The sequence below is a fragment of the Odontesthes bonariensis genome, chromosome 3, assembly GCF_027942865.1.
Source record: "Odontesthes bonariensis isolate fOdoBon6 chromosome 3, fOdoBon6.hap1, whole genome shotgun sequence".
NCBI lineage: Eukaryota > Metazoa > Chordata > Actinopteri > Atheriniformes > Atherinopsidae > Odontesthes > Odontesthes bonariensis.
In genome coordinates this window covers 36,623,789-36,648,815 of record NC_134508.1, presented here as the reverse complement: position 1 = coordinate 36,648,815, position 25,027 = coordinate 36,623,789, and the positions used below count along the sequence as shown (strand labels likewise).

Below are 25,027 nucleotides of genomic sequence, written 5' to 3'. Positions count from 1 at the left end.
TGTTAGTTTGATCATGCTGACAAGGTGCTTAATGCTTAAACATGGCTATTATTGATTGAATCAGGTCTCCTTGTCTCTCTTTGGACTTTTTGTGGGTGGGTCGCATCGCTGATGGCACATAGGGAGTTAGTTTTCCTGAGCGCACTCAGTAGACTTCACTGTGGACATTTAATGCTATTTAATATGGGTGGGGAACTAATTTGGGTGTAAGAAGGCATCAGCTGTCGGCCACTTGCTGTGTAACTTTGGGTCTTGGCTCAGTTGGAAGGGGCATTTAAGCTTTTGTGAAGCTTCTATTTTGTCCAAATTTTCTGGTTTTGTGCCTGTGTGAAATTAGTTTGGCCCAAAGGAAAGTCATTTTAAAATGGCCAGCGTCTTAAAACCTTTTGTGATAATGATCTGCCATAAAAGGTGTGGTAAAAAAGATCCACTGATGATATTAAATTTGCATTATTTATAAATCTGATTTGGGTTCTGCTCGGCACCCAGCAGGAGATCAAAGCTAGCCAGACCGTTTTCACACATGAACACCGGAGCTGTTCGGGTGAATATGTGGACACTTTGGCCCGGACTTATTGCTGTTCACACATGTGCTTCACAGAAGGAAACATACTGGAGATGTGCTCCCACAGCTGGAGTAGACACGATACAGAAATAATTCACTTAAAATCTCTGTTTTCTATCCCACGCATTAAGAGTAGCACACGGGGCTCCTGCATGCACCTCTTACCAGCACGCTCACAAGCAGTAAATGCTCCTGAGGATTTATCACCTACGTTCACACATAGTCTCACCTGCTGAACTTCCACAATTTCAACTTGGAGGCTGAGTGAACAACCTCCACTAGAAGTCTGGACTGAATGCTCCGGACATTTGCTACCACACGTGCCACCCATCCAGGACCCCTCTGGAACATTTCAGGTCTCCAGCTTTGTGGTCGCAGTCACTACGTTTACATGCACATTTAAGTCAAACTGCGGTCACAGCTGGACTTGGTCAGTTAAATTGACTGCTCTCCTTTGTCACATTATGGAAGCGCGGAAGGGGATTCGACTCGTCAACCAAAGTATGTTGGACGCTGTAACGCTTTGGACTGTGTGAGAAGTTATTTAAGAGATTCTGACACTTCTAAATACATGCAGAAATCACAGCAAATATGTTGTCTTTAAGTAACTTGAACAGCGATTTTGCCAGATGACACTGCCATCATAGAATTGCGATGGTCTTTGGGTTTAGCCGTCCGAAAAAGGAAACGTGCACAAATATGTACGTGAGATGAGGATTTAGCCCTATTGTGTGTCCTTAACGCTCTGCTGGTTTTACAAACAGATGCACGGAGTACCTGGTGCTTATTCTGTTTTTGCCAGTTCTTCAATGGGAACTTCGGAGCAGGTGTATAGTGTCCCGGCTTATACATGCAGGAGTTATTTGACTTCCAACGGCATTATATCAGTATGTTGGGTTTTGAGAAGTTTGATTTTTTACAGTTTTGATCAGACTCCTTACATTTTAAAAGTCCTGTTTCTTTTTTTCTAGTGTCATGTGAACAGGCTGATTGGTAAAGTCCTCCTCCAAGGACTGAAAAATGTGTTTATATTAGTAGAATATGATTTACTGAATACAATTTCTATATCTGTATGTATAATTTCTAAGTAAATGCTGTAGCTGACATCGTGTGCCATGTGTCTTTAAAGCTTTTCTGCTTTGTAGGTTTGTATTGTACTTTCAAGCGTCTTCCTCCATCACTCATCTTAAACTGTATCTGTGTCTCTCTTATGCTCTTTCTTCTCCCTGCTTTGCCATCATTGCTTCAATCTTCTTGCTGGACCTCTCCTCCCTCCCCCACCAGTTTGCTACGGGCCCTCGACCAACCCACCATCAGGTAATTTACCCCCGCTGAACGCCCCTCCTGCTCCCTCTTTTGCATCATCCTCATCAAAGCAGTTTGCCGGTCTCTGCTGGCATGGAGCTGTATGTGGGGCGTCTGCTGTTTCTTTAAAATAATCTCAGATTTGAGAGCATTTAAGTATTTTGGATCCAGATAAAGAGCTTTTGGTTCTCTTGAGGTGTTTCTTTGATATCCACCCAGGTGCACAAATTGTCTTAACAATTTATTTATTTTCTTGTTGATTTAGTTTATGTCACGTTTATCATGATGTTACTCATGTTTTGAGCTCCCACAGATCAATGACACCACTGTCGCTTTGAATTTTGTGTTTGAGATGTGACGTTCTTACCTGTTCTGTAATACAGATTTTAAAGGCATTTTAATGGTTTTGAGGTCTCAATCAAAGAGGATATCAAAGCTATCGGTTATTGGTTATTTATTTTGAAGTGTTTTTATACTTCCCTGATATATCAGCATTGTCAGCTCGTCAGCTCTAAACCTTTTTTCTCTCTAGAGACAGATGTGTCTCTAGAGAGAATCGGTGCTGCGGTACATCTGCGTCTCCAACTGGAAGGAGGTTTTTGCCTTCATTGACTGGCTTGGTTAGGTTTAGCCATGAGATTTAGAGCACGCATTTAATACCGAAGCTATCTACAGATACTACTGGCCCATTTTTGGGCCAACTAAATATGTGTTCCTACACTTCACTGCTTCTAACAGGGTGTTATATCTTTGCTTGATAGGCCACTTAAAGACAATGGGGGCAGAAATTAAGAGTATACTCCAGGCACCGCTACACCAAGTCTACACATGTAGGCTATGTAGCCATTCCAACAGAATTCTTGGGAGGAACAAAGTGAAAACGGCTGAGCGTTTCCCACCATCTGTCATTTGTTAGCTTTGTCTCTGGAGTGCTCAAAAAAAGAGGGTCTTACCCAATGAAAATGTTCGTCTTTTATAACACACAACAGTAGCTGGACAGTGGTGTTAGTCCTGCCTATGACGCAGGTGATTTAAGAATTCATCTTAAAGTCTCGATCTTAACTTTTAGTCATAGGCGTGGACAAACCCCAGCAGTACATTTCAGACTTGTTAGTAGCTCTCAACTCGGACACTTATGCCATCAAGCCAGAGATTGTTAAACGGTTCCCTACAGCAGGTTTTAAAACCCTTACGGGATTCTTCCTAGAAAGTGTTGTAACATTGACTTGGAATGCACTTCCCTTTGTTTTTATGCGACCGTTTTGTTTGACTTTGTTAAAAAAGCAGCCGAAATCTTGTATTTAAACAAGCTTTTAGTTTAATTCATCTTTTTTTCCCTCTCAGAGAAAGTCACGATAGAAACTTTAACCTTTTCTTACCAACTCGGAGCTCCATGAGCAGTGGAACGGATGGGTTAGAAAAATCTAGATCCAGGCAATTTGTATAACATTTGCTTTAATACAAAGAAGAGCCATTGCATGCTGTCAAACGAGTCTAACAAAAGATTGGCCTCACCTGAAAAACAAAATAGGAATATTGTCACTTCAAAGTGAAATCTGTTGGACTTCTGACTGTAACACCCTCATGAGAATATTTGTTTCTAGTCGTCACTCCAAGGTACCACAATTATTCTTTCTGTTGTGGTGTTGTTTGAGTGAAAGCTTTGGGATGTTGATCTCTTCAGCATCACAACTGCAAGTCAAATTCGACAAGAATTGGCCTTAAGATTGTGTTTATTTTAAAAGAAAACTTTTATCAAGTGGCAATCCCTTTTTCAGGGTTATAGGGGACAGCACAGCCAGTGTTCAGGTAGGCAGTATTCGGGGACAGCGCTGTGAATGAGTGTGTGCTGAGTGGCTTCGGTATTTGTCTGTTTTCCTGTCCGACACTTGGGTAAATAAAGCAGGTCCTTTTAGACAGTCGACACTTTCAGAACCAACGTCAGTAGATCTTGAAGGGCGCGTTAATGTGTTCGTGTCTGGCGGTTCAGTATTTACGATGATGGTTTGGTATTGCTTTGTGGATGCAAATCGTCTTGGACACGTCTGGGCACTGCCATTCAGTCCATGTGGCTTCCTGTTAGCTTTGTGTTTGTTGATTCACACTGTAATGATTCACCCAGCTGCCCCCTTCCCCGCATAAGATTGACGATATTCATGGCCCCGCTCCCCGGGATGAACCCAGTGGAACTTTGCTGTCCAACATACTCACCTTCTGTATGCTTCTGTGTGGACATTATAAACAGACTATTAATAGTATGGTGTCAAAGTGTAATGGGTGTGTTTGCTGGCGTTAGAGTGTGTACACACACTCGAGTGCATGCTCTGGCTGTCACAAACTGGCGCTGAGATTCCTTGTGCCACCACGGAAGTGGAATCGGAAAGCTGATGAAGCGGAACAGTGGCCCTTTATGCTCGTGAAGAAAACGGCTATTGTCCTCCTAAAACACACTCGATGCACAGAAAAGGACGCAGAAAGATAAAAAAAAAAAAAAAAACTGATTTGGCCCAAATGAATCTGCCTGAAAATGAGGATCATCTTTATGTGCTTTCACCTCTGACTGGATTGAAGCAAAAGAGCATGTCAGTGGAGGTTTTTTAACGCTAAGTCTACGGTCACTGTATGTTAAGCGCAGTGGGGTACAATTCCACCCGCGCAGGGAAACGAAATGTTTTCTTTACCAATCCAATATAATAAAATGAAATGTTCCGAATAATTTCACAACAAGTCTCAGGTGAATCTGAAACATGTTACTTTTTCTGTCTGAATTGTGACACAGTTCAGGTCCCTCAATCTTATTGGGATTTTTACAGAAACGGCAGTAGATGTCCTCAGCTGACTCTGAGCTACGAGTTTGTTTGCATACAGAGCAGCGAACTGAGATGTGGTCACTCAGGACTCATGTGGGGACACACTGTAAGGGCCAGCGTGATCACACGTACTCAGAGCTGTCTGCTAGTGATCGAATCACTCAGGACGCACGTTAAAGCAAATGTGAGCTGGTTCTAAGATGTCGTTTTTTTGGGATGTTAAAGCACCTCAATCAGGTCAAAATACTGCATCTGTCAGTAAACGCACCATTCGATTCGTCTGTTTTTGTCTCCAAAGGTACAAATACAGCACCCGATTTTAAATGAATGGTTTCTTTTAATAAAGTGATTGTATTATTCCCTCATACTTTAATATTTAAAGATGTTGCATGATTCATAAAGAGGAATGTTGTCATTTCTTTTGTTTTCTTTAAACAAACGCTAATTTCCACAAACTCGGAGCACTTTTCTTTTTGCATTTATAGTGACAGAGGGAGGAAGTCCCAATGCCTGGTGGTGTTTTTGTGAAAATGTTTGAAAAACGTATTTATGGTCATTGTTTTTGTTTAGTTTTATTTTTTTTTTACAATTGAATGTTAAGTAAAAACAAAATGTACATGAAAAAGAGCCAAGGAAATAGCAACTGATTCATCTTTAGCCCCCATACTGTACTTATTCAGTCAACATGGCAGGTAATAAGTCTGACTACTTTAAACCTAAATAACTGTAGTGCACGATGGATGCACGAGCACTGATGAAAAAGAGTAATGAAGAAACAAATGTTCCTTGTCCAGAAGCACCCGTATGGTTTCTCTCGCTTCAGTTGCATCATCAGGTGTTTTGTATTGACCGTTTCTGGTTAAAGGTGAGCCAGTGCAGGGTTGGATACAAAGCTCGTCCTCACGTTCTCATTTCTAGCTGAACGTTAACTTTAAACTACAACGGGAACGCTGCTAAAAGACGTCCAGATTTACACTTTTAAGTGTGAGTCTTATGTACTCATTTTATGTTGTAAATGAATTTCCCTGAATATTTCATCTCAAATTTTTCGGCTCAAATACACAAACTGTTGCACTTTGTATATAGTTTCAGTGTGGCACATGGCACCAGTCAAAGAATGATGTGATGTTTAGACTCTGGCTTTTTCCATGTCGCCACCCGCTCGGTGATAAATCAGTCATCCTTCGGAGGCAATCCTCTGCTAAATGTGCTGTTTCTTTGAGGGTAAAAGTGGCTGAAGATCAGTCACTGTGACAGGTGGATGGAAATGATTGCGTAGTTTCCTTTTTATGTGTGTGGTTGCTTAAATCTCACCAGTGCGTACTCCCATTGGCTTCTCTCTCTTTCCTGCTTTCAAACCCCAGGGAGGATTCAGGCCCATCCAGGTAACATTAATGTAACTCTGTGTCCAGTCTCTGCAGACCTGCATGGCATGAGGAGGATCACCCTGAAATGATCCTGTCCTTCCCAACTTTTTAACCCTGTGCACCCCTTCATCTTCACCGCAGTTATAGATTCAGTAGAGAGATCTTTCATCATCATTTCATCCCCTTATGTCCCGTCTTTTATCCCGTGAGGGATCATTGCTGGACTGTTCATAATCTTCTAATATTTCTCCATTCATTACTCATCTTTAAGGAGCTTGCACATTTAAATGAATTGCATGCCTTACGAGAGAGATGCAGTCTATTCCTTCCTAGAAATAGTCTCGTTGTTTTTTTTCCAGACTTTTCATGTCTATTAGAAGAAATGTCTGTTTCCTTATTCTGTAGAAAAGTATATAAATGGTGTTGGTGTGTTGGAGAATGCACTTGTTGTTTTCAGTTTTTGTTTTTCTGTTTTTTGTTTTAGCCCAAGTTGGAAAGCTTATTTTTGTTGACGGTGTTAAAAAGTTGTTTTGTCTGTTTCTTGCTTTGCCAGCACTTTTACTATAAGTGTCTTCAGGTGGCTGGTAATGAACAGCTTCCTGGTCATTTCCCAGATTTCCACAGAGCTATTTACAATAAAGCCACCAAGGCTGATTTATTATGTGAAAGGTGATTTCCCCTCCTGGGTATTTTTAGACTGTTTTATGGCATTGTTTACTCTGCTTTCCTTCACTGGAGCATTCTGTGACTGTGGTTGCGTATTCCCAGCCTGAGCCCTGGCTGTTTGGAAGTCCGTCACAGCTGTTGGTAGTGCCCTCTCCTCTGATCCGGGACACGTAGCATCTAACAGAGAATTTTATGAGCTTTGCACATAAAGCTCACCTCGTATCAAACTTTTAACTTGTAATATGTGCTCTGTAAAGATGATTGTTGCTGCCACTGTTATAGTGTCCGTTTTCTGTGCTCCCTGATGCTCCGTGAGGAGCAGATCTCGGCCATGCGTCACACATTCAGTGGAACTGCAGAATTGGCCTAGCAGCACAAAAAAAAAAAAAAAAAAGGGTAGCTGTAATCATTCTGCAGTCCAACAGCTTTATTTGTTACAGCTGTGCAGTCTGGTGCAGACAGACTTGAAAAAAAATACAAAACTTTGGCTTTTTCGCTAGAACTTTTAAAGAGTTTCAACAGGAAACCACAATCAGGTCTGTCTCCGGTCTGCTTCACTCATAAGAACTCCAAAGTCCTTTTTTTTTTTTTTTTTTTTTTTTAAAGTGTCCAACCACGAGCAGAATTGATTTACAACATTGTTACAAAACCTCCTTATCTCTTTATGAATCACAAACACCTGTTTACACCAGTTTGCACCACAGTTGTAGTTGACACCACTCTAATTCTGTTTGCTCTGTTTGCAACAATATTTATCAGTAAAAGAAAAGCCGTTCTAAACACTGTGTAAAGAAGTCCAAATCATACCTGGATATGTGTAGAAATGAAAAATGTCAGGTTAAAATGGTGCAAATCCCCCTGAACAGCAACACAGGCACAGTTCTGGTACCAGCCTCCATTTTGTGGTTCCTTTTGTTATGCTAAACGATCCAGCACCTCAGTCATGTGTCAATGAGAGAAACTCTCAGACGTGCTCTGCTTTCCGTTGATCTGAAGGCCAGCTCTGACGGAACAGTTAAAGTTGTGGTTCTCGTGTCTGAAAAGGACGCAGGAGTTTGACTCATTAATGGAATGGTTCCAGTTCCGACCCGTTAGTTTCTTTAACTTCTGTTTGAATGATGCAGCCGTGTTTTTAAGGCCTTTGTTTGCATGATTGTAGAATGAAAGGTCTTAGAAAGTGGGGGTTTGCATGAATTTAAATACAGACTAGTGCTCCCTACTTAGCAGATGTCGTTAAGCTGATTCAGGACATTTGATTTCTAAGCTTCAGAGGGATGTTTAATCAGGTATTTCCTTCAGGGGATCATAGGTTTAATTTGGGGTAACAGTGTCAACATTCGCCTGAAGATCATATGGCAATAAGGAACTATAGTTTTTAAGATGCTGATAAAAACCAACTGTTGAGAAATGTGTTGGGGAGGCTGGAGACGTCTGAAAACCCGTAACCTCTGGTGTTTTACATCAAGCATGGCGGCATGCCGGGACGAGACTGCAGCCTCTGGGAAAGTATCTGATGTATCTTGTTTCTGTCTTCTTCACCTGCTTGCCGTCAGTTTTTTCAGAGGACTCAGATGCAGACTGCGAGGCCCACCATCCCGACGAACACGCCCTCCATACGGCCCGGCTCACAGGCTCCCACAGCGGCTGTCTACCCCACTAATTCAGCAATCGTGATGACTATGGCTCCTATGCCTTTCCCGTCGCCACAGGCTGCGCAGTACTACATCCCACAGGTACAACAGACACATTTGAAGATGTTTGCTCGAATGTGATGCGTCATCTTCTTTGTCTTCGCCGTTAACGGATACTTACGGTCTGTCTGAGAGGGAAAATAAGTTTTTACGTTCTGTTTCCTCTGAAGACCTAACTGACCAGAGGAGTAGTTCAGCTTATTATTATTCTTTTTTTAATTAATCATGTTTTCTTTTTATACTTCAGCGTTTTCCTCATTAAATGAGACTTGAAATCAGCTCATTACACAAGTTTTTTTTTTTTTTTTTTAATTTAAATTGTGGCTGCAATCACTACAACAAGGATATGAAGTCCTTTGTTTAACCCTAGTTCACCCATCTCCACCCCTCAGACGAGAAGCCTGAGCCATAAAGTGTGACTGAGAGTGAAATGCCAGCTTGTAGTTAAGACGGGTCAAATATATTAATTCACTCTTTTTGAATGCAATTTTGTGCAATCAATTTTCAAACAAGGCATAAATTAACACCGTGCCAGTGTGTGCATTTTTTACTCTCAATCCCAGAATACAGAGAATTCTGTTTCAATCATTTCATCACATTGTTTAGCTCTACTTTTTGCAGATATGAAAGTGGCTTCTTATAACGTGAAATATGTTCACCACCTTTGAACTCGGTATAATTTATCAAAATGAACAAAGATAATCATCTAATGAATTTGACCATTTTGTTCATTTGGACACTTAGCACGAATGTTTAAACCACTCGCTCGTTGCAGCGAAGCACCTGCATTTATTTTGTTTGTTTTTTATTGACAAATCAAAGAAAAGTCTCCAGTTGGAGCTGGGTTTAATTTAGCTTGCTAACCCCAGTACAGTTAATAAAATGGGTTTAAACAGAATTTAGAGGCATTTGTACCCTCTCTGTTGTCTTGACTTTTAACGTCCCTCCTTGTACTCCACAGTATCGCCACAGTACACCCTACGTGGGACCTCCGCAGCAGTACTCTGTGCAGCCTCCCGGGTCTGGCACCTTCTATCCTGGTCCAGGACCAGGGGAGTACCCCGCCCCATATCGTGAGTCATCAGTTCAACAGTGCTATTCCCACACCAGTAAAATCTCAGCAGTCACCACCAGACAGGAGCACAAATACACATTAGCTCATCAGCCCTGCGTGCCCTCAGAGCTGCGGCCTTAACTCTGTTTAACTAACACGTCTTCTCTTCTGCTTTGTTTTTCTTTCCTTGCAAATTCCTCCAGATCCCCTCAGGTACCACCCTCCTGTCTCACCCTCTGTCCCCGCTCCCGTTCCCACAGCTGGTCCACCCTACTACCCAGGACAGACACTGTACCCCCCCTCACCCCCCATCATAGTGCCTACACCACAGCAACCTCAACCAGCCAAGCGTGAAAAGAAAACAGTGAGTATCTTAATAGTTTCCTCTTTTTTTTTTTTCTTTTTTTTTTTTCTGTGGGACATGTTTGACATACTTGCGCAATAAGCCCTCAGTGTCTGTGGAGCAGTCATTAACAAAATATTTCAATTTTTAGAGCTTTATGAGCTATGATCCTCATCAGCAAATGGAATCGGCCCAGTTGATCCCTCTGAGTGTTACGCTGTAGTTTTCTGAACCCCCCCCCCAGCTTTTTTTTTTTTTTTCTTTTTCTTCTATGATTATTTTTTATTTTTAAGACAAAAGCAAAAAGTTTAAGGCAATATACCTTGTGTTCATTTTCCATTTTGAATTATTTGGAGTTGGATCTTGATCCTTAAAAGATTTTCTGTCTTAGAAAATTTTGACTCACACCAGGTTGCTCTAAGACTTGCGTGCTTTAGTGAGGTGTGTATTTTTGTGCCATTGTCCTCCCAGATCCGTATCCGTGACCCCAATCAGGGCGGCAGGGATATCACAGAGGAGATCATGGCAGGGGGCTCAGGGAGCAGGAATTCAACGCCTCCTGTCGGTCCCCCCTCCTCTACGCCTACGCCACCACAGGTACGGCTCTACTGCTCAGTCGCACACCTCTCACCTACTCTAGAGTTTAATTTAAAGAGCCTTTTCCCTTCCATCAAGAGTCAGGCAAGCAGGATAGGGTCTCCATGTGTTTGTGTTCACGAGGCCATCCTATGATACATTAGAAAGTCATGCTGGCTTTCTGTTTAGGAGCTTTAAAGGGACATGACATCATCGGAGATGTCACTGTTCTGCTGTTATGTCCACGAAGTGGCTAAAAGACACTTGACTCAATGACCACAGGCTATTTGACTCGTGCAAAAACACAGAAAACACATCTGAAATGGGGAAGATCTGTTGTGCAATCAACTGTATCATCAGATTCAGCAAGTCTGGGTTTTCTTTTTTACAAAGTTCTATAAAGTAAAGAGGGCTGAATTGATTGCTGCAGACACAACTGGAATCCAGGCTACAAAATATTGACCAACAGTGCCCACCTTATGTGCACTGTTTAGCCTGTGGTCACCTTTATATGTTAGATTTGAGGATTACAATCATTATAGAGAGGATGCACTCATGTCACTGTTTATGTATGGATTGGGAGAAGAACAAATTAATATCATCTTAAAGGCTGTTGGTCTCAACTGGGGTCTTTGTGACCTTCCAAAGAGTCTATTGACCACAGATATTAGTGACCTTTATTTGAAAGTAGACACTCAGGAAAGGGGGCAGAGAGAGTGGGGACCCGACTCGAACCCAGGCCAGCTGCGGTGAGAGATTAGTTTCCGTACAAGCTTAACCAGTTGAGCTATATGGCGCACCTCAGATAATAACTTTGACAAAGCATTTGGTTTGTGAACCTGGTAATCAGGATTATGAAGGCAAGTTATAGGTGTGATTTAACCATCCAGTCATGTACAAATTTCACTTGCAGAATAAACCTGTTGTTCCTCAAATGTTGTCTTAACTAGCTAACATCTAACCCTCATCCAAAATACACACCAAAAAGAGGTGTTTTCCATAACTTAAATGGGAGATGATGAACCGCTTTTCACATCGATGTGTTGGTGCACTTGATTGCACTACAGTTTTTCAACATTTTACATGTGTTTTCTACGTTTACCAGATGGTCAAACAAGCCGGGGCCATAGAGCCAACCTGAGTCCACTCACATGTCTGATATGGCATACATTCCCTCTATCATACATATTTTAGCAAACCATAGACTATATAAGGTGTAAAGCATCTTTAATTTACTGTCCCTGTAACTGCAGTGTTTTTACACTGGTCTATCCGGCTGTGTTTGACCTGCTCAGCTCAGATGACTCATCTAAGTGACGGAGTTGGCTGAAAACACACACAATTTGTCTCCAGTTTTCATCACTGTTTGTACAAACTTCTCTTCATACAACCAACATATCAACTGGGATCCCTGTCCATTAATTTCACTGACAAATCCTACTCTGATGAGCAACCAGGCATCCAGGCTTTTATGCTTTCAGGCTTTGCTTGGTGAAGTTTCTCAGTATAGAAATGAGGTGCGTATCAACATGAAGAAACCGGATTTCTGGCCAGATGTTAACGTTGGTGCTCCATAAATTCTTCACTAGGCTGCAAGGATCCCTGTCAAGAGCAACTGCAATAATTTGAGATATTATTCACTTTTTATACTGCCAGTTCAGTGAGTAGCAGTGGTAGCCACGTTGAATGTTTCGCCACTTAAGAGGAGTGTCCAGATGAAATGATGACATAGGTGCATTCCCTTTATATTTACAGATGCGTCACTAGATCATCCGATAGTAGTTTGGTGTGGTGGAGAGTTTAAGATCCCAAAACCAACCTAACAATCACACAGTCGTCACAGCTTGTGTTGGGGCCGTAGCTCTTTAAAACCACTTAAATATGGGCCGTTTCCCGTTTCAATTTGCTGTACTATTCAATTTACTGAACAAACTGTTATCCATCATGGATAACCCCACCCATCCTCTCCACCAGCTGCTGGTTGGACAGCGGAGCTCCTTTTCCAACAGGCTCATCCAGCTCCGCTGTCACAAGGACCGATTCAGGAAATCCTTCCTACCAGCAGCCATCACCATCTACAACACCTCCCCTCTGGCTGGAAGAGAACTTCAACCTCAATAGGCTTGAAGTCTCTCCTAAAAAAAAAAACAATAACAAAAAACAAAAAATACTGTAGATTTGTACATAGCGAATGTTTATTCACTATTTTTATTTATTTATTGTATTTCATTTTATATTTATTTTATTCTATTCTATATCTTTACTGTATGCTGCTGCAACAAAACAATTTCCCAAATTGGGATCAATAAAGTATTTATCTATCTATCTATCTATCTATCTATCTGTAACGCTGTAAACTGCTTTTTTAATTTCACACCTGCTTTCTTCCTATCGCTGGTTGTTTTCACCGTCTAGCTTCAACAATACTTTGCACCTGTACTGTCTGTATACTCCGGCTCCCTCTACGGAATCCACTCACGTTCCCAAATTCTCCTGAGTCTGTCCAATCTGTTCTTGCAAAAGGAAGTTTAATTTGTTTGACGCGCTTCTTAGAATAACTTTTGACAAATGAGACAAAGAAAGTCCAAACTGGATGGCTTTTCTGGATTCTGAAGAGGGATGTTGTGACTTGTTCCTCTTCCTTGCCCTTCTGTAGATCTTAACAGTGTCTTTCCTCTTTTTCTCTGTCTTTTTGTGCCCTCTTTCATTTTCTTTTTTTTTGTATCCACCCTTGTTGTCTGTCCTTTACTCTTCATTGTCCTGAGCCTTCATCCTCCTCCTGCCATTCCTCCTGCATCGATTCTCATTCTCTTTTCTTGTTTGTCTTATATTGTCATTCATTGTTGTCCTCTTAATCTAACCATACCTTGTTGGACTCCTTATTTCTGCTTGGTCCTGCTCTCGGGCTTGTTTATTTATCTGTGCGCGCGCTTGCCGACATCTCTGTGTCTCTCTTTGGTTTTTCTGTGTTGCTAGTTTTTATGGCCGCACCCTCATTATCCTCACATTTTCTACCTCAAATCGCAGCAGCTGAGCAGCAGCCAGACTCCAGAGCAGCAGCAGTCGCAGCCTCCACCTCCTCAGCAACCGCAAGCCCATCCTGGAGGCTACCCATTAGAGCCACCGCAGCCACCACAGCCCCAGCCCCAGCAGCCCCAGCAGCCCCAGCAGCCACTGACAACCGGGGCTTCAGACACAAAACCAGGGCCAGGTCTGATTCACCAGCTCCTTTCTTTCCTTTGAATACTTTCGGGAGTGCTGATTACAAGAAATGCAACTCTTTAACAACCTAACCAAGGCAATTTTAACTGTATTTTTATGTTCAACTGATAAAAACAAACTACATTCTGCTCTTTAAAAGCAAGCATTTGGACACCTTTTTTAAGAGTGAATCAGCTGTCTGTGGTTTGTTGACCACTGTGTTTGTCTTCGCCACAGATGAGTGTGTTTAGATCATCTGTTACTACTACGTTTTGTTAGTGTTATTTGAACCTTTATTTGCTGAATTCTGAAACTGTCTGTTCCTCTCTCCCTCTTTTCAGATGATGTGCTAAAATCGGAGCCGGTTGTCCAGAAGTCTTCCTCTCCTGGAGTTGTGCAGCCTGAAGCTTCCTTAGAGAGACTGGAGGCAAACGCTCCTGTATCTGAGCCCCCTGCCACTGTTGAACCAGAGCTTCCCTTCCCTGCCACGCTGACCGCCCCCGTCAGCCTCCCACTTACAGTGGCCAACAGCAGTGAGCGTCCCCCAGCCAGGGAGTCCACCCCTCCAGCCTCCTCTCCCTCTCCCTCTTCCTCTACTGGGGAGAGCAAAACATCTGCGGCACCGCCTCAGATGCCCAGCACAGAGAAGCCTCCTTCAGAACCCCCACGAACTTTAGCTGCCTCTCCTTCATTGGCTCCCAAGGCCTTGAACGGCCTCGCTGACTCTGGGACGGAGCTTGACGCCGCTGCTCATGAGCCTTCACTTCTTCCTTCAGCTACGCTCCATCCCCAGGCTTCTGCTCCTGCTTACAGAGACGCATCCTCTTCTGAAACCTTGCCCTCTGACGTGAGGCCAGATGTGCCGATTGCTGCTGCTCTCACCCCTCTGGCACCTGTGGCTGTAGTGCCAGTCACCCTGACCTCAAACCCTATCCCAGCTTTGCCAGTTATGCTCCCTCCTGGCCTTCCGCCTCTAGTGCAGGCCACAACAGAGGCCGATGAGCCGGGCAAGTCCTTAGACACTAAAGACCTGGTCCCCAGAGGAAGGACAGAGGCCCAGGGTGGTATTACTGAGAGCAAAACCGAGTCCCAGCAGCAAACACTTACCAGGAAGAGTCCCACTACAGGTAATGTGTTTGATGTGACATTTTAAAAGTGTACTATTAAACTGTTGGACTTCTGGTGACAAGTCAATAAGTAGCTTTTTAATGAGCCGATTATTATACCTAAATATTGAGATTAAATGGCTCTGTAATGATGCTCTAGGATGGTCTATGCTCATCCACACAGCACACAATTCAGATAATCTCTCACCAGACACTTTTCTAACATAGTTGATCCCCAAGAAGTCACAGTCAGGGTCAGCATTCATTCAGAACATCATTTTTTCGTTATAATTTCTGATTTTTAAAGATGAATATTGCTTTTAAATCTGTTTTGGTTTGCTTGTTGGCTGACTTTGGCTGATTGCATGTACCTGAATTTCTGTTCCCCTGCAGTTAATCAGACTTCTTCTGCTATACCAAAGACCTGGAGAAAACCAAATGAAGGGATGTTTGCTGGAGACGCACCTCAAAAGGAGGATGAGGTCAGGAAAGAGGCCCTCTGTTATTGATTCAGGCTCAGGAGGCGGCAGAAAACACAAACATTTAAGCTCTGCAGAGTAGCTTGTTTCACTTACAAATTGTGTGTTTCTGTTTCTTCACCTGTTGGCATAAAATGTCTTTTTTTTTTTGTCTATTCATCGCTTGTTCAATAGACAAGAAATCGTCCTTTTTCAAATGGTTGTTGTTTTGCTTTGTAACAAAACATAAATTGTCAAAGGAGTGCGACAGAGCGAGTGAGAGAGAAGAGGAAAAGCACAATATGGGCAATAGTTCAAGTGGAAAATGTTTCCACATGTGCGGTGAGGAAGGCAGACATAAATGACTAAGGGGTGGTGTTATCGTTCAAGAGAGACGGCGAGGAGTTATCCATCATCTTCCCTGCTCTCCCAGCCCACTATATGTACAATCAGCTCTGTTCCACTCTTGTTTATCCCCCTTTATGGTGTTGCTCAAGGCCTGTTCCTGTATGAGAGTTCTTACCGAGCACCAGCCGACAAACAAATGGCTTTGTTTGGTGTCTTTTGAACAAGCTCTATAAGTCTGCTTCAAGATTTTTAACACAAGTAAAAATATACATAGTCAGCCACAGGCTACTGGCTTAAATTATGACTGGATTCAATTCAGCGCCTGTGTTGAGACTCAGCGTGTCAAATAGTAAATGCTGCTATGAGGTTCCTTAGCAGAAAGAAAATATATAAGAATAAATGAATGAATGAATGTAGTTTATTTTTGATAGAAACACAACACGTATTCTCGCACAGACACAAGGAGACAGAAAAGGAAAAGTTTGAAGGAATGCAGCTCAATCTTACAAATAAAATTCATAATAAAGTCATTGCAAGGTGCGTAAAGAGAGAAAAGCCAAACAAATTCCCTTCGAGCAAACGCTTGGTGCCAGTAATAAACCTTTAGATTGATTTGAATTTTACAAAGTATCCTTGGAAAAATCCCCACACCTTCAGGAGCTTTAATTTACTTTTATACACTCTGAGACATTCTTTGAAAATAATGTCCCTGAGCCACTCAGTGCAAGTGTGGCAGCATCCTTCCACCTTAGCATGACTGCATAACTGGCCAAAAGAGAGGCGAAGGACAGCATAATGTAATTTACTCTCCTTTTGTGCCACACGATCCCTGTACATGACCCAAACATAATAAACTAGCACTGATTAATGTTGAAGTTGACAGTTGAAGCCCATTCATAATGTGACAGCCATAATTTGACGGATGTTGCAATCATCCTGCTGGATGAGTAAGAATAAATTCATCCTGACTGGGCTTCACTCGGCTTTTCAAATCATCATTAACTGACTGCAAGGACAGCGGCGAGAACAATAATACCTTGTTTAGGCCTTTGCACTCCGTCCCAGCTGTGATTACCACTGCTACTTCAAGCTCATCGCACTTCCATGCTATTCTCCTTGTGTTCGTATGTAATAGATTCAGTTTATAATTCAGTCTCTTTGATTTGTCTTTGCATTCCTGATGCTGATGCCACACAGCTCAAGTATCAGCTTGTTAGGGGACTCAAAGTTTCTCACAAGGCAATCTTACCTCCACGCAGGACGAGCCCAAGACGGAGGATCAGCCTGCCAGAGACCAGGCCCTGCCGTCAGCTCCTCCACGCTGCAGCCCGGTGCCCCTCCCGTCAGTCTTCACCTCCACTGCTGCTTCAGCGCCTGCTCCCGCCAGCAGTCCCGAGGCTGACGGAAAGCCCTCCGCTCCAGAGGAAAACGGTGAAGCGGAGTCGGAGCCCATGAGAAACGGAGCGGGTCACACCTCGGAGACGGAGAGCAGCGACAGTGGAGCTACCCCCGGAGATAAGGAGAGCTCGACGGGGGCTCCACAGGACATGGAAGGTTAGAAGGACCTCTGTCTTAGGGAAAAATGATTTGTAAGCAGCGCAAGTCCGAACTGATTCGACATAACTGCACTTAAAGCCTCGTGAGATACAAATTTTAGACATAAAAGTCTTTGCCTTTTAGATAAAGTGTGTAAATTCATCACTGAAGCTTCAGTTGTTTTGAGTCCTGTCTTAATTTTATGCGCAATTAGCCTTTTTTCTAATTGGCTTTTCTTTTCTCCAATCCTGCTTGGTGGTCCAGATCTGGCTGAGTCCAGTGGGAAGCGTCAGTATGACAGAGACTTCCTGTTGGGCTTCCAGTTCATGTCTGCGTGCGTCCAGAAACCTGAAGGGCTCCCGCCCATCAGTGATGTGGTGCTGGACAAGGTAAGTTACAGACAGGCTGCAGTATTCATGGACCTTTAGACAAGAAGATCATACATATTTGAAAGCTCTGACAGTAAAAGAACATGTTAATAAATGATCAATGGCTGTTTCCTTAAGTAGCTGCCTTGAGTGGCCACTGAAATGGACATAGACGAATGGATTCCCTTGATCCGTTGTACAGGGTGGCAGCTAACACATATTTTCATTACCAGTGAATCTTCCTAAGACAAGATTTTTCCTTATCAACGAAATGTTTTTATCTGTAAGTCAGGAGCGTTACAGCATGTTGTGTTTTCTGAGCATTTAAACGAGCCAATTTCTCCAAAATGACTTGAAAACATTTTTTTGTTAGAATTGTTGCAGTCTGATTTCTTCCTGATGGACGGATCCTTTCAGCTGCACATTTTTTACATTTTGGCTGCTGTTAAGCACAAATGTTACTCCCCGTGGTTTCATCTTCTTAAATATGCCCGTTGGTACTTAAAACCTAAATTGATTTAGTGTTTGTTGACCAAAGGAGAAATTGGAAAACTCTACTTGATACTCTGGGGTATTGTGATAGGTACTACGAATAATCATTTCTGAAGATGAATCTTTAATAAAGTTTGGAATATTGAATGATAAAAGTAACTATGTTGCAGCTTTGACTTTAATAATTGGCTAAAGGAAACCACATTTAACAGTGGACATCATTTAACTTTGTTTTATTAGCCGGATCAGAGCTTCAGCAGTTCGATTTGTTCCTCAGATCCACACATATGTAGGGTGGAGCTTATAGCCTGCTGAAATGCTGTTTTGATTAAAATCACATTGCTATTATGTCACCCTTGGCAGTCTTAGTAGGTTTGTGCCCCTCCCCCACCTCTTCAAAACGAACAACCAGCTCAGTGAACGGTTGATTGGTACAGTCCTGAAGTCTCGTTTTCTCTGTGGGAGAAAGTGAAGTCTCTCTGGGAAAGAGTCGAGAGGAAGTCAAGGACAGCTGAACGACAAAGAGCTGGATTTGTTCTCCCCTCCTCCCCCACAACTATCCGTCTCTGTCCTGCGTTCCTTTCTTCTGTTCTTCCCCTCCACATCTGTTTCTGACTTTTCTCTCCAAGCGACGCCTCAGAACAATCGGCATAATTTACTACCAGTTCATTAGAAATGCATAAACCAAAAGCCGATAATGTAGTGTGCCTGTCATTTACAGCGGGTCACCTTTAGAGGACCACTGGCTTAGAGATTCTCTCTCACACACACACACACACACACACTCTTGCACACATTATGCCGACTCCTTTGGCCCTGTTGCCAGTGTTAGAAGGGGATCACTGCTCCCCCTGCTGTTCAGCTCATCCTCTGAGTGTGCGTATGCTTTGTGTCACACAGATGAACCAAAACAAGTTGCCATCTCGAGCGGTGGATTCCAGGGTGATTTCCAGAGGACCTGATTTCACACCTGCTTTTGCAGATTTTGGGAGGCAGATGACCGGAGGACGAGGCGCTGCAGTTAGTAACACATGGACTCGCACTCTAAACAACCTGACACACTCATTCATAAACTCACGCGCACACACACATTCGCTTGTTTTTACTCCAATGTAATATTTATTTAGGTTTTGTTAGAATTAACCTTTGTTCTGCCGTGTGCAGTGTATCCACTCTCATATTCGTCCTATTGGGAAAAGCTGATTTAATCTTTTTTTTTTAGCCAAACCTTCTGTCTTGTTGCTATAGCAACTGGAACAACAAGAAAAATTCAGCTTCCTGCTGCGCCTGATATTAAAGTTTCATTATTTTCTTACGTGTCGCAGCTTACTGTCCACGAGGAAACAACTGACCCTTTATATTGTTTGTTTTTTTCTTTGTTTTTTTTTCTTTAACTGTTTCACAGCTCATGAACATTGGGGCACGGCGCCCACCGCCCAGGAAGATCATCATGAACGTGTCGGTTAACGATGAAATTCAGCTGAAAAAGTCTGAGAACGCCTGGAAACCCGGCTTGAAGAGGGAAAGCCCCGCTGAGGAGCCAGAGACGCAGCAAACACAGGTAGGGAGAAAAATCCACACATGCAGCAAAGACCAACAAAATAAAAAAGGCTTCTTGAATGTTCGGATTGATCCAGAAAAGTCTCCTAAGAGCGTGACTGACTGATGGATACAGTGATTGAGTACCTGTTCTGATTGATTCCCCACAGGACCTCTTCAGGAAGGTACGAAGCATCCTGAACAAGCTGACGCCTCAGAAGTTCAACCAGCTGATGAAGCAGGTGACAGATCTGACCATCGACACAGAGGAAAGGCTCAAAGGGGTCATCGACCTGGTCTTTGAGAAGGCCATCGATGAGCCCAGCTTCTCTGTGGCTTATGGAAACATGTGCCGCTGCCTCGCCACGGTAAGCCAGTCGCTGTGCTGATCTAAATGGATGAAGTGGGAAGTTTTTAGGACAGACGTAGGCTTGTGTATTTGTTGGTTTAAATTTTTGAATTGAGTTAAGGTTACGTTTCATCCTCCATCACTTACAAGAAAAAATGTGTTGACTGAATGAAATAATCGAAGAGACGGAGGATTACAGAAAAGTCTGCATATGACCCGATGCTTACATCTTCTAATTTCCACTCTTTTACGTGTCCTGTTCCTATCCAGCTCAAAGTGCAAATGACAGACAAACCCAACAGCACAGTGAACTTTCGCAAGCTGCTGCTAAATCGCTGCCAGAAGGAGTTTGAGAAAGACAAAGTGGACGATGTGGTGTTTGAGAGGAAGCAGAAAGAGCTGGACTCGGCTGCATCGGTTCGTAGTCTCTGAATTAATTATATTTCGTGCCGCTGTATTTTTTTTTTTATCACACAAAAAGAATAAAGATCTTTGGCAGGTGTTTCTTTTTCTTTGTACTTCCTCAATATTTGCTCTTTGTCTTCAGTCGACTGAGCGTGAGCGGCTTCAGGAGGAGCTGGAGGAAGCCAAGGACAAGGCCCGACGGCGTTCCATCGGCAACATCAAGTTCATCGGCGAGCTCTTTAAGCTCAAGATGTTGACGGAGGCCATCATGCACGACTGCGTGGTCAAGCTGCTGAAGAATCACGACCAAGAGTCTTTGGAATGCCTGTGCAGGCTGCTCACCACCATCGGCAAAGACCTCGACTTTGAGAAAGCCAAGGTGAGCCGGCGAGGAAGGAGGAAGGAGGAGCGCTTAATACAAGCCGTGTTTGCTCCATGCTTAGAGAAATGGACTGACTTGGCATTTTTGTGGAGAGTTAAATGAGGAAATTGATACCACTCAGAAAATACAAAGCGACACTTCAGAGGTTTTTAGCCGAGCGCCGTCTAAAAGGAACAGAGCACCAGAATCTCTAAAGCTCACACTAACTGTTGTGTCTTGTTCGCACAATTTGTACTGAAAAAAAGGTGTAAAAACCAAACATTGACACATTGTATGTGTGGGCTATTTTCTGGGCGAGATGTGAAGCCTAAAGAGTTGGCGATAGTCATGTGTTTTGTTTATCTCTGAGCAGAGCTAGGTTTACTGTAGCCCTCCGTTTATAATCTGTATACTTGGCCAACTATCCGCTGATGGAAAATTATTTTTAACTGAAGTGTATTTCCACAAATATGAACTCTTGCAGACGTGACCGTAACTTGCAGTAATTTTTCATTTATATTAGTTTGAACATGCCAACGCTAACAGTCATTAAGGCCGGTTGTGTCCAGCTGCACTGACTCAGGATTAAACCTTATTTCTGGTTGCAGTTAAAGGAGAATTCCGGCCATTTAACAAACATATCCCATCTGTTGGAGACCCAGGGAAGTTTGCCAAAGGGAAAACCGCGAGAAATTTTCATGCCCGCTGCGCAAAGTTGTCCAATTGCGCTGATTGCCATGAAAGCGGGCTCTATCGGGCAAGCGTTTAACCTTTCCTGAGGCTCTTAACGTGTATCAAAATACTTTTGACCGAATTGGCCGTGGTGTCAGTAGCAATACAATTCAACCCAGGGGCTAACCATACCATTAGCTAGCACAGACATTATACATTTTGAGATTTCAAAAACAGCGCACCTACCTCTCAAATTGTCTTTTTGTCCACCAAAAACGACCCTCGGGAACCGAACTACACATTGCCGTATTGGTTGTTGTTTCCTATCGAACAGCTGACTCGTTTCAACACCCATTTTCGCCGTGATGTCATGACGTGTCACATGACTGCTCGAAGGAGCGCACCTGCGCCCATTATTCATGTCCAAATGTTTAAAAAAAAACTCTGCCACAAGAGCCTTTATCAGTACGTCTATGCTAAGGTGAACATGGACAAACTATTTGGCAGGTTACAGGTTGGTTTCTCTGATCTACAGAAACACAATTTTCGGGACACGAAAGGGTTGGTTCTGGAGGGCTTTGGTCCCACACCAACTGACCTGCATTCAGTTCCACAGGCAGAGGTGGTGGTTTATGTAGGTCATGAGGAAACGGGGATATCCCTGCGGTGTCCTCGCAGTATGATGCTCAGCTTTTTTCTGTCTGGCTGTCGACATCGGCGACTCTCAGCTGGGCACAACCAGACTCCTCAGATGATTGGGTCGACCCAAATGCCTTCTCTTTGCTCCATCTGCTGCCCCGTGACGTGGGCTTCAATCTTTATCGTTTACCAGTCAACCTGCTAAAGAAAAAACGGGAGAGTGCTCTAAAGGAACGTGGTCCTGAATTTTGTGTTTTCATCCTGTTCAATGTCATTTTCTGAACCGTCTGTTACATTAAATCCTATTGATTCCTTTTAGGCTATTTATCAAATAGTTCAGATTGCCTGAGTAGTAACCTGAACAGTGATCAGGCGTCGGCATGAAGTAGGGTGAAACCCGCTGTTTGTCTGAATTTAACCCTCTGTCTGTTGTCACTGTTTCCAGCCTCGCATGGATCAATATTTCAATCAAATGGAAAAAATCGTCAAGGAGAGGAAGACGTCATCTAGAATACGGTTCATGTTGCAGGACATTATAGACCTGAGATTGGTAAGTGTGTGATTCTGATACTTGATTTTAATCGCACAGATGAAGTTCCCATTCATCTTCAAACCAGTTTTCTGATGCTTATTAACCCACAGAGGTTTGATTCATTGAAGCAGATATCCGCTACGGCTCTGTGTTGAACTACTACCTCTTATAAAGACAAACAACATGACTGAGGTGTTGATCAGTTCTTACTGTTGAAACGCACTCTGGAGGTCTTGTGTGTGTGTGTGTGTGTGTGTGTGTGTGTGTGTATGTATGTGTAAAGGCACACTTGCCCCTGCAGAGTTGGTGAGTAGAAGAAGAACTGATCTCCAAAAGGCATAAAGTTAAAGATGAAACGTTGATGTCAGCATAATATTAGAGTTTTAGATTTTTTTTGCACAGTTTTAGCGAGTAAAGGGAAAACGGTTCAAAGTTGTTCACTTTCTCTGTTCTTGATTTAGCTTGTGTTGGCTCTGGCTTGTTCACACACATCTTAGCAGAGACCAGGTGGTGCACTTTACAGGCTTTATAAACACATTAGACACTCATGGACACAATGAACCTCATCTTAACAATAAACAGCTGGCTACCAGTGTGAAAATTAGAATATCTGATGCCCACAAAGCAGGACAAGGTGTGTTTTAAATGTAATTGGAGAAGGTTAACTGTATAATATAAGCATCACAGAGGACTCATCAGAAGACACCATTCCCTACGTCACCACCATAAGCTAGTAGTTTGAAATATTAAAGAAATGTCCTCTTTAGTTTTATGCCTTTCGGACATCAGGTCACATTTTCTTTGACTCGTTGTTCCGAGTTTGGAGTTTTTGACCAGAGATTCCCAAATATCAACAGGCCACTTTATAGACTTATTATTCCGGATCAGTGAAACATTTCACACGTGAACATCAGTGTAGTGAATCATGGCTGTGCGTTTTGAGTTAGTATTTCAAGAGATCACAGAAAAAGAAGATGATTAAAAAGCTGTCTGTGTTTGGTGAAGATGGAGTGGTTTAGTGGAAAACCACAGATCAGAAGGAGTAAATCCAGCTAATGACACCACTAAGACTTGTGGGTGGGGGGGTGGAGGATGAATGTTTGCATTTCATGAGATGTGTTTTTTTTTTGTCGGGACTCTGCTGGAGCTTGAGCCTATCTTAGATTTGTTTACCTTCTGTGTACTTTACCCTCTCTTCACTCTGGCATTTGATGGATTCACATCAGTTTATACACACATCCATCTACACATCATTCACTCATCAGTTTACCTACATTTAAAGGCTGAACAGAAGTGGATGGATTTACATCCAGCTTTGAGTCTCTGTTGTATATAAATCACAACTAATGGTTCATCTTTCTGTATATAGAAAGTTTTAATTATATGTACAGAAAATGCTAATTTGTTAGTTAATTTGACAATACTACACTGCTCGAAACACATCCGTCTCTGAGGTGGGGAGATTCATTTATGCATCACTGATTTTATGTGTTGTGATGACACAAACTGTCAGTTAAATGGTCTCGATCAAGAAACCAGTTTGAAACTGCTGCTAGATTGGCTTTATAAAGTAATTGTATTACTTTTTTCAGCACAACTGGGTGTCCCGGAGAGCCGACCAGGGCCCAAAAACCATTGAACAGATCCATAAGGAGGCTAAGATTGAAGAGCAGGAAGAGCAGAGAAAAGTGCATCAGCAGCTGCTCTCCAAGGACAGCAAAAGACGGCCAGGTCAGTCCTGCAGTTTAAATCCTCTTTAAGGCTTAGAGTCACATCGCCACAGCTACTGTGACTCAGGAAGCCTGCAAGCATACAGGCAGACTTCCTGCAAACTCCCTATAGCCTGCAGAGATGCTGTTGTGCCCAACAGCGGGCAGGCAGCCCCCTACTCTCTCCCATCTGTCAGCTGACCTATGATATTTCATCATGTACAGCAGAAACTGTGAGAAACGGCTCCCTATCAGCTGACACGCTGAAAGCTAGCAGTGAATTTCCGCTGAAATCATTTTCTAACCGTACCTTTCCCGCCTGCATGCGGTGCCGCAGATCCACGAGAACAGAGGGAACCGCGCACGCCGAGAGAGGAGACCTGGAACACTGTGCCCATGACGAAGAACAGCAGGACCATCGACCCAAACAAGATCCCAAAGATCTCCAAGGTGAGGGCCGTGGACGCACTGAGCGCCATCAGCTGGAGGGGAGCCCAAGGCGGGGAGTCCGTTTAGTTCAGTGACAGCAGTGTGTTTAAAAACATGACCAAACTCTGAGAGGCAGGAGTCGCACCACTTGCGATTAGTCACTGTTGCATCATTATTATTATTTTATTTTTTTTAAGTATTTTTTGGGGCTTTTTATGCCTTTAATGAGAGGACAGTTGGAGAGAGACAGGGGGCAGAGAGAGGGGAAAGACACACAGCACAGGGCCGCTCGGTGCGGGAGTCGAACCGGGGCCAGTTGTACATGGGGCGGCTGCTTAACCCACTACACCACCGACCGCCCCACTGTTGCATCATTTTAAACTGACCTTTTTATTCTTTTTATGTGGTCATGTGACCTGTATGAACCTTGCTCACAACGTCATATAAACTCATCATTTACTTTTAACTAGATGACGCTATAAAGCCAGGAAAATGTATATTTAAAG

General features: G+C 43.0%; 1 protein-coding gene across 12 annotated transcripts in view; it reads left to right on the top strand.

Moving 5' to 3' along the window:
* Window positions 1-25,027, top strand: part of eif4g3a (eukaryotic translation initiation factor 4 gamma, 3a) — a 54,483-nt gene that overhangs the window by 20,260 nt on the left and 9,196 nt on the right. For 2 of the 12 annotated variants that reach the window (XM_075461690.1, XM_075461684.1), the window contains exons 4-22: window positions 1,850-1,882; window positions 6,045-6,065; window positions 8,267-8,446; window positions 9,366-9,477; window positions 9,662-9,822; window positions 10,273-10,398; window positions 13,405-13,588; window positions 13,920-14,705; window positions 15,078-15,166; window positions 16,750-17,044; window positions 17,291-17,415; window positions 18,787-18,906; window positions 19,292-19,447; window positions 19,596-19,793; window positions 20,045-20,191; window positions 20,322-20,558; window positions 22,297-22,401; window positions 23,976-24,114; window positions 24,430-24,542. In XM_075461690.1, coding sequence (XP_075317805.1) covers window positions 1,850-1,882; window positions 6,045-6,065; window positions 8,267-8,446; window positions 9,366-9,477; window positions 9,662-9,822; window positions 10,273-10,398; window positions 13,405-13,588; window positions 13,920-14,705; window positions 15,078-15,166; window positions 16,750-17,044; window positions 17,291-17,415; window positions 18,787-18,906; window positions 19,292-19,447; window positions 19,596-19,793; window positions 20,045-20,191; window positions 20,322-20,558; window positions 22,297-22,401; window positions 23,976-24,114; window positions 24,430-24,542 — 3,327 coding nt within the window. Of the gene's footprint in view, window positions 1-1,849; window positions 1,883-6,044; window positions 6,066-8,266; window positions 8,447-9,365; window positions 9,478-9,661; window positions 9,823-10,263; window positions 10,399-13,404; window positions 13,589-13,919; window positions 14,706-15,077; window positions 15,167-16,749; window positions 17,045-17,290; window positions 17,416-18,786; window positions 18,907-19,291; window positions 19,448-19,595; window positions 19,794-20,044; window positions 20,192-20,321; window positions 20,559-22,296; window positions 22,402-23,975; window positions 24,115-24,429; window positions 24,543-25,027 lie in introns of all 12 variants that reach the window. The other 10 variants (XM_075461683.1, XM_075461681.1, XM_075461688.1 and 7 more) reach the window with 8 other exon arrangements.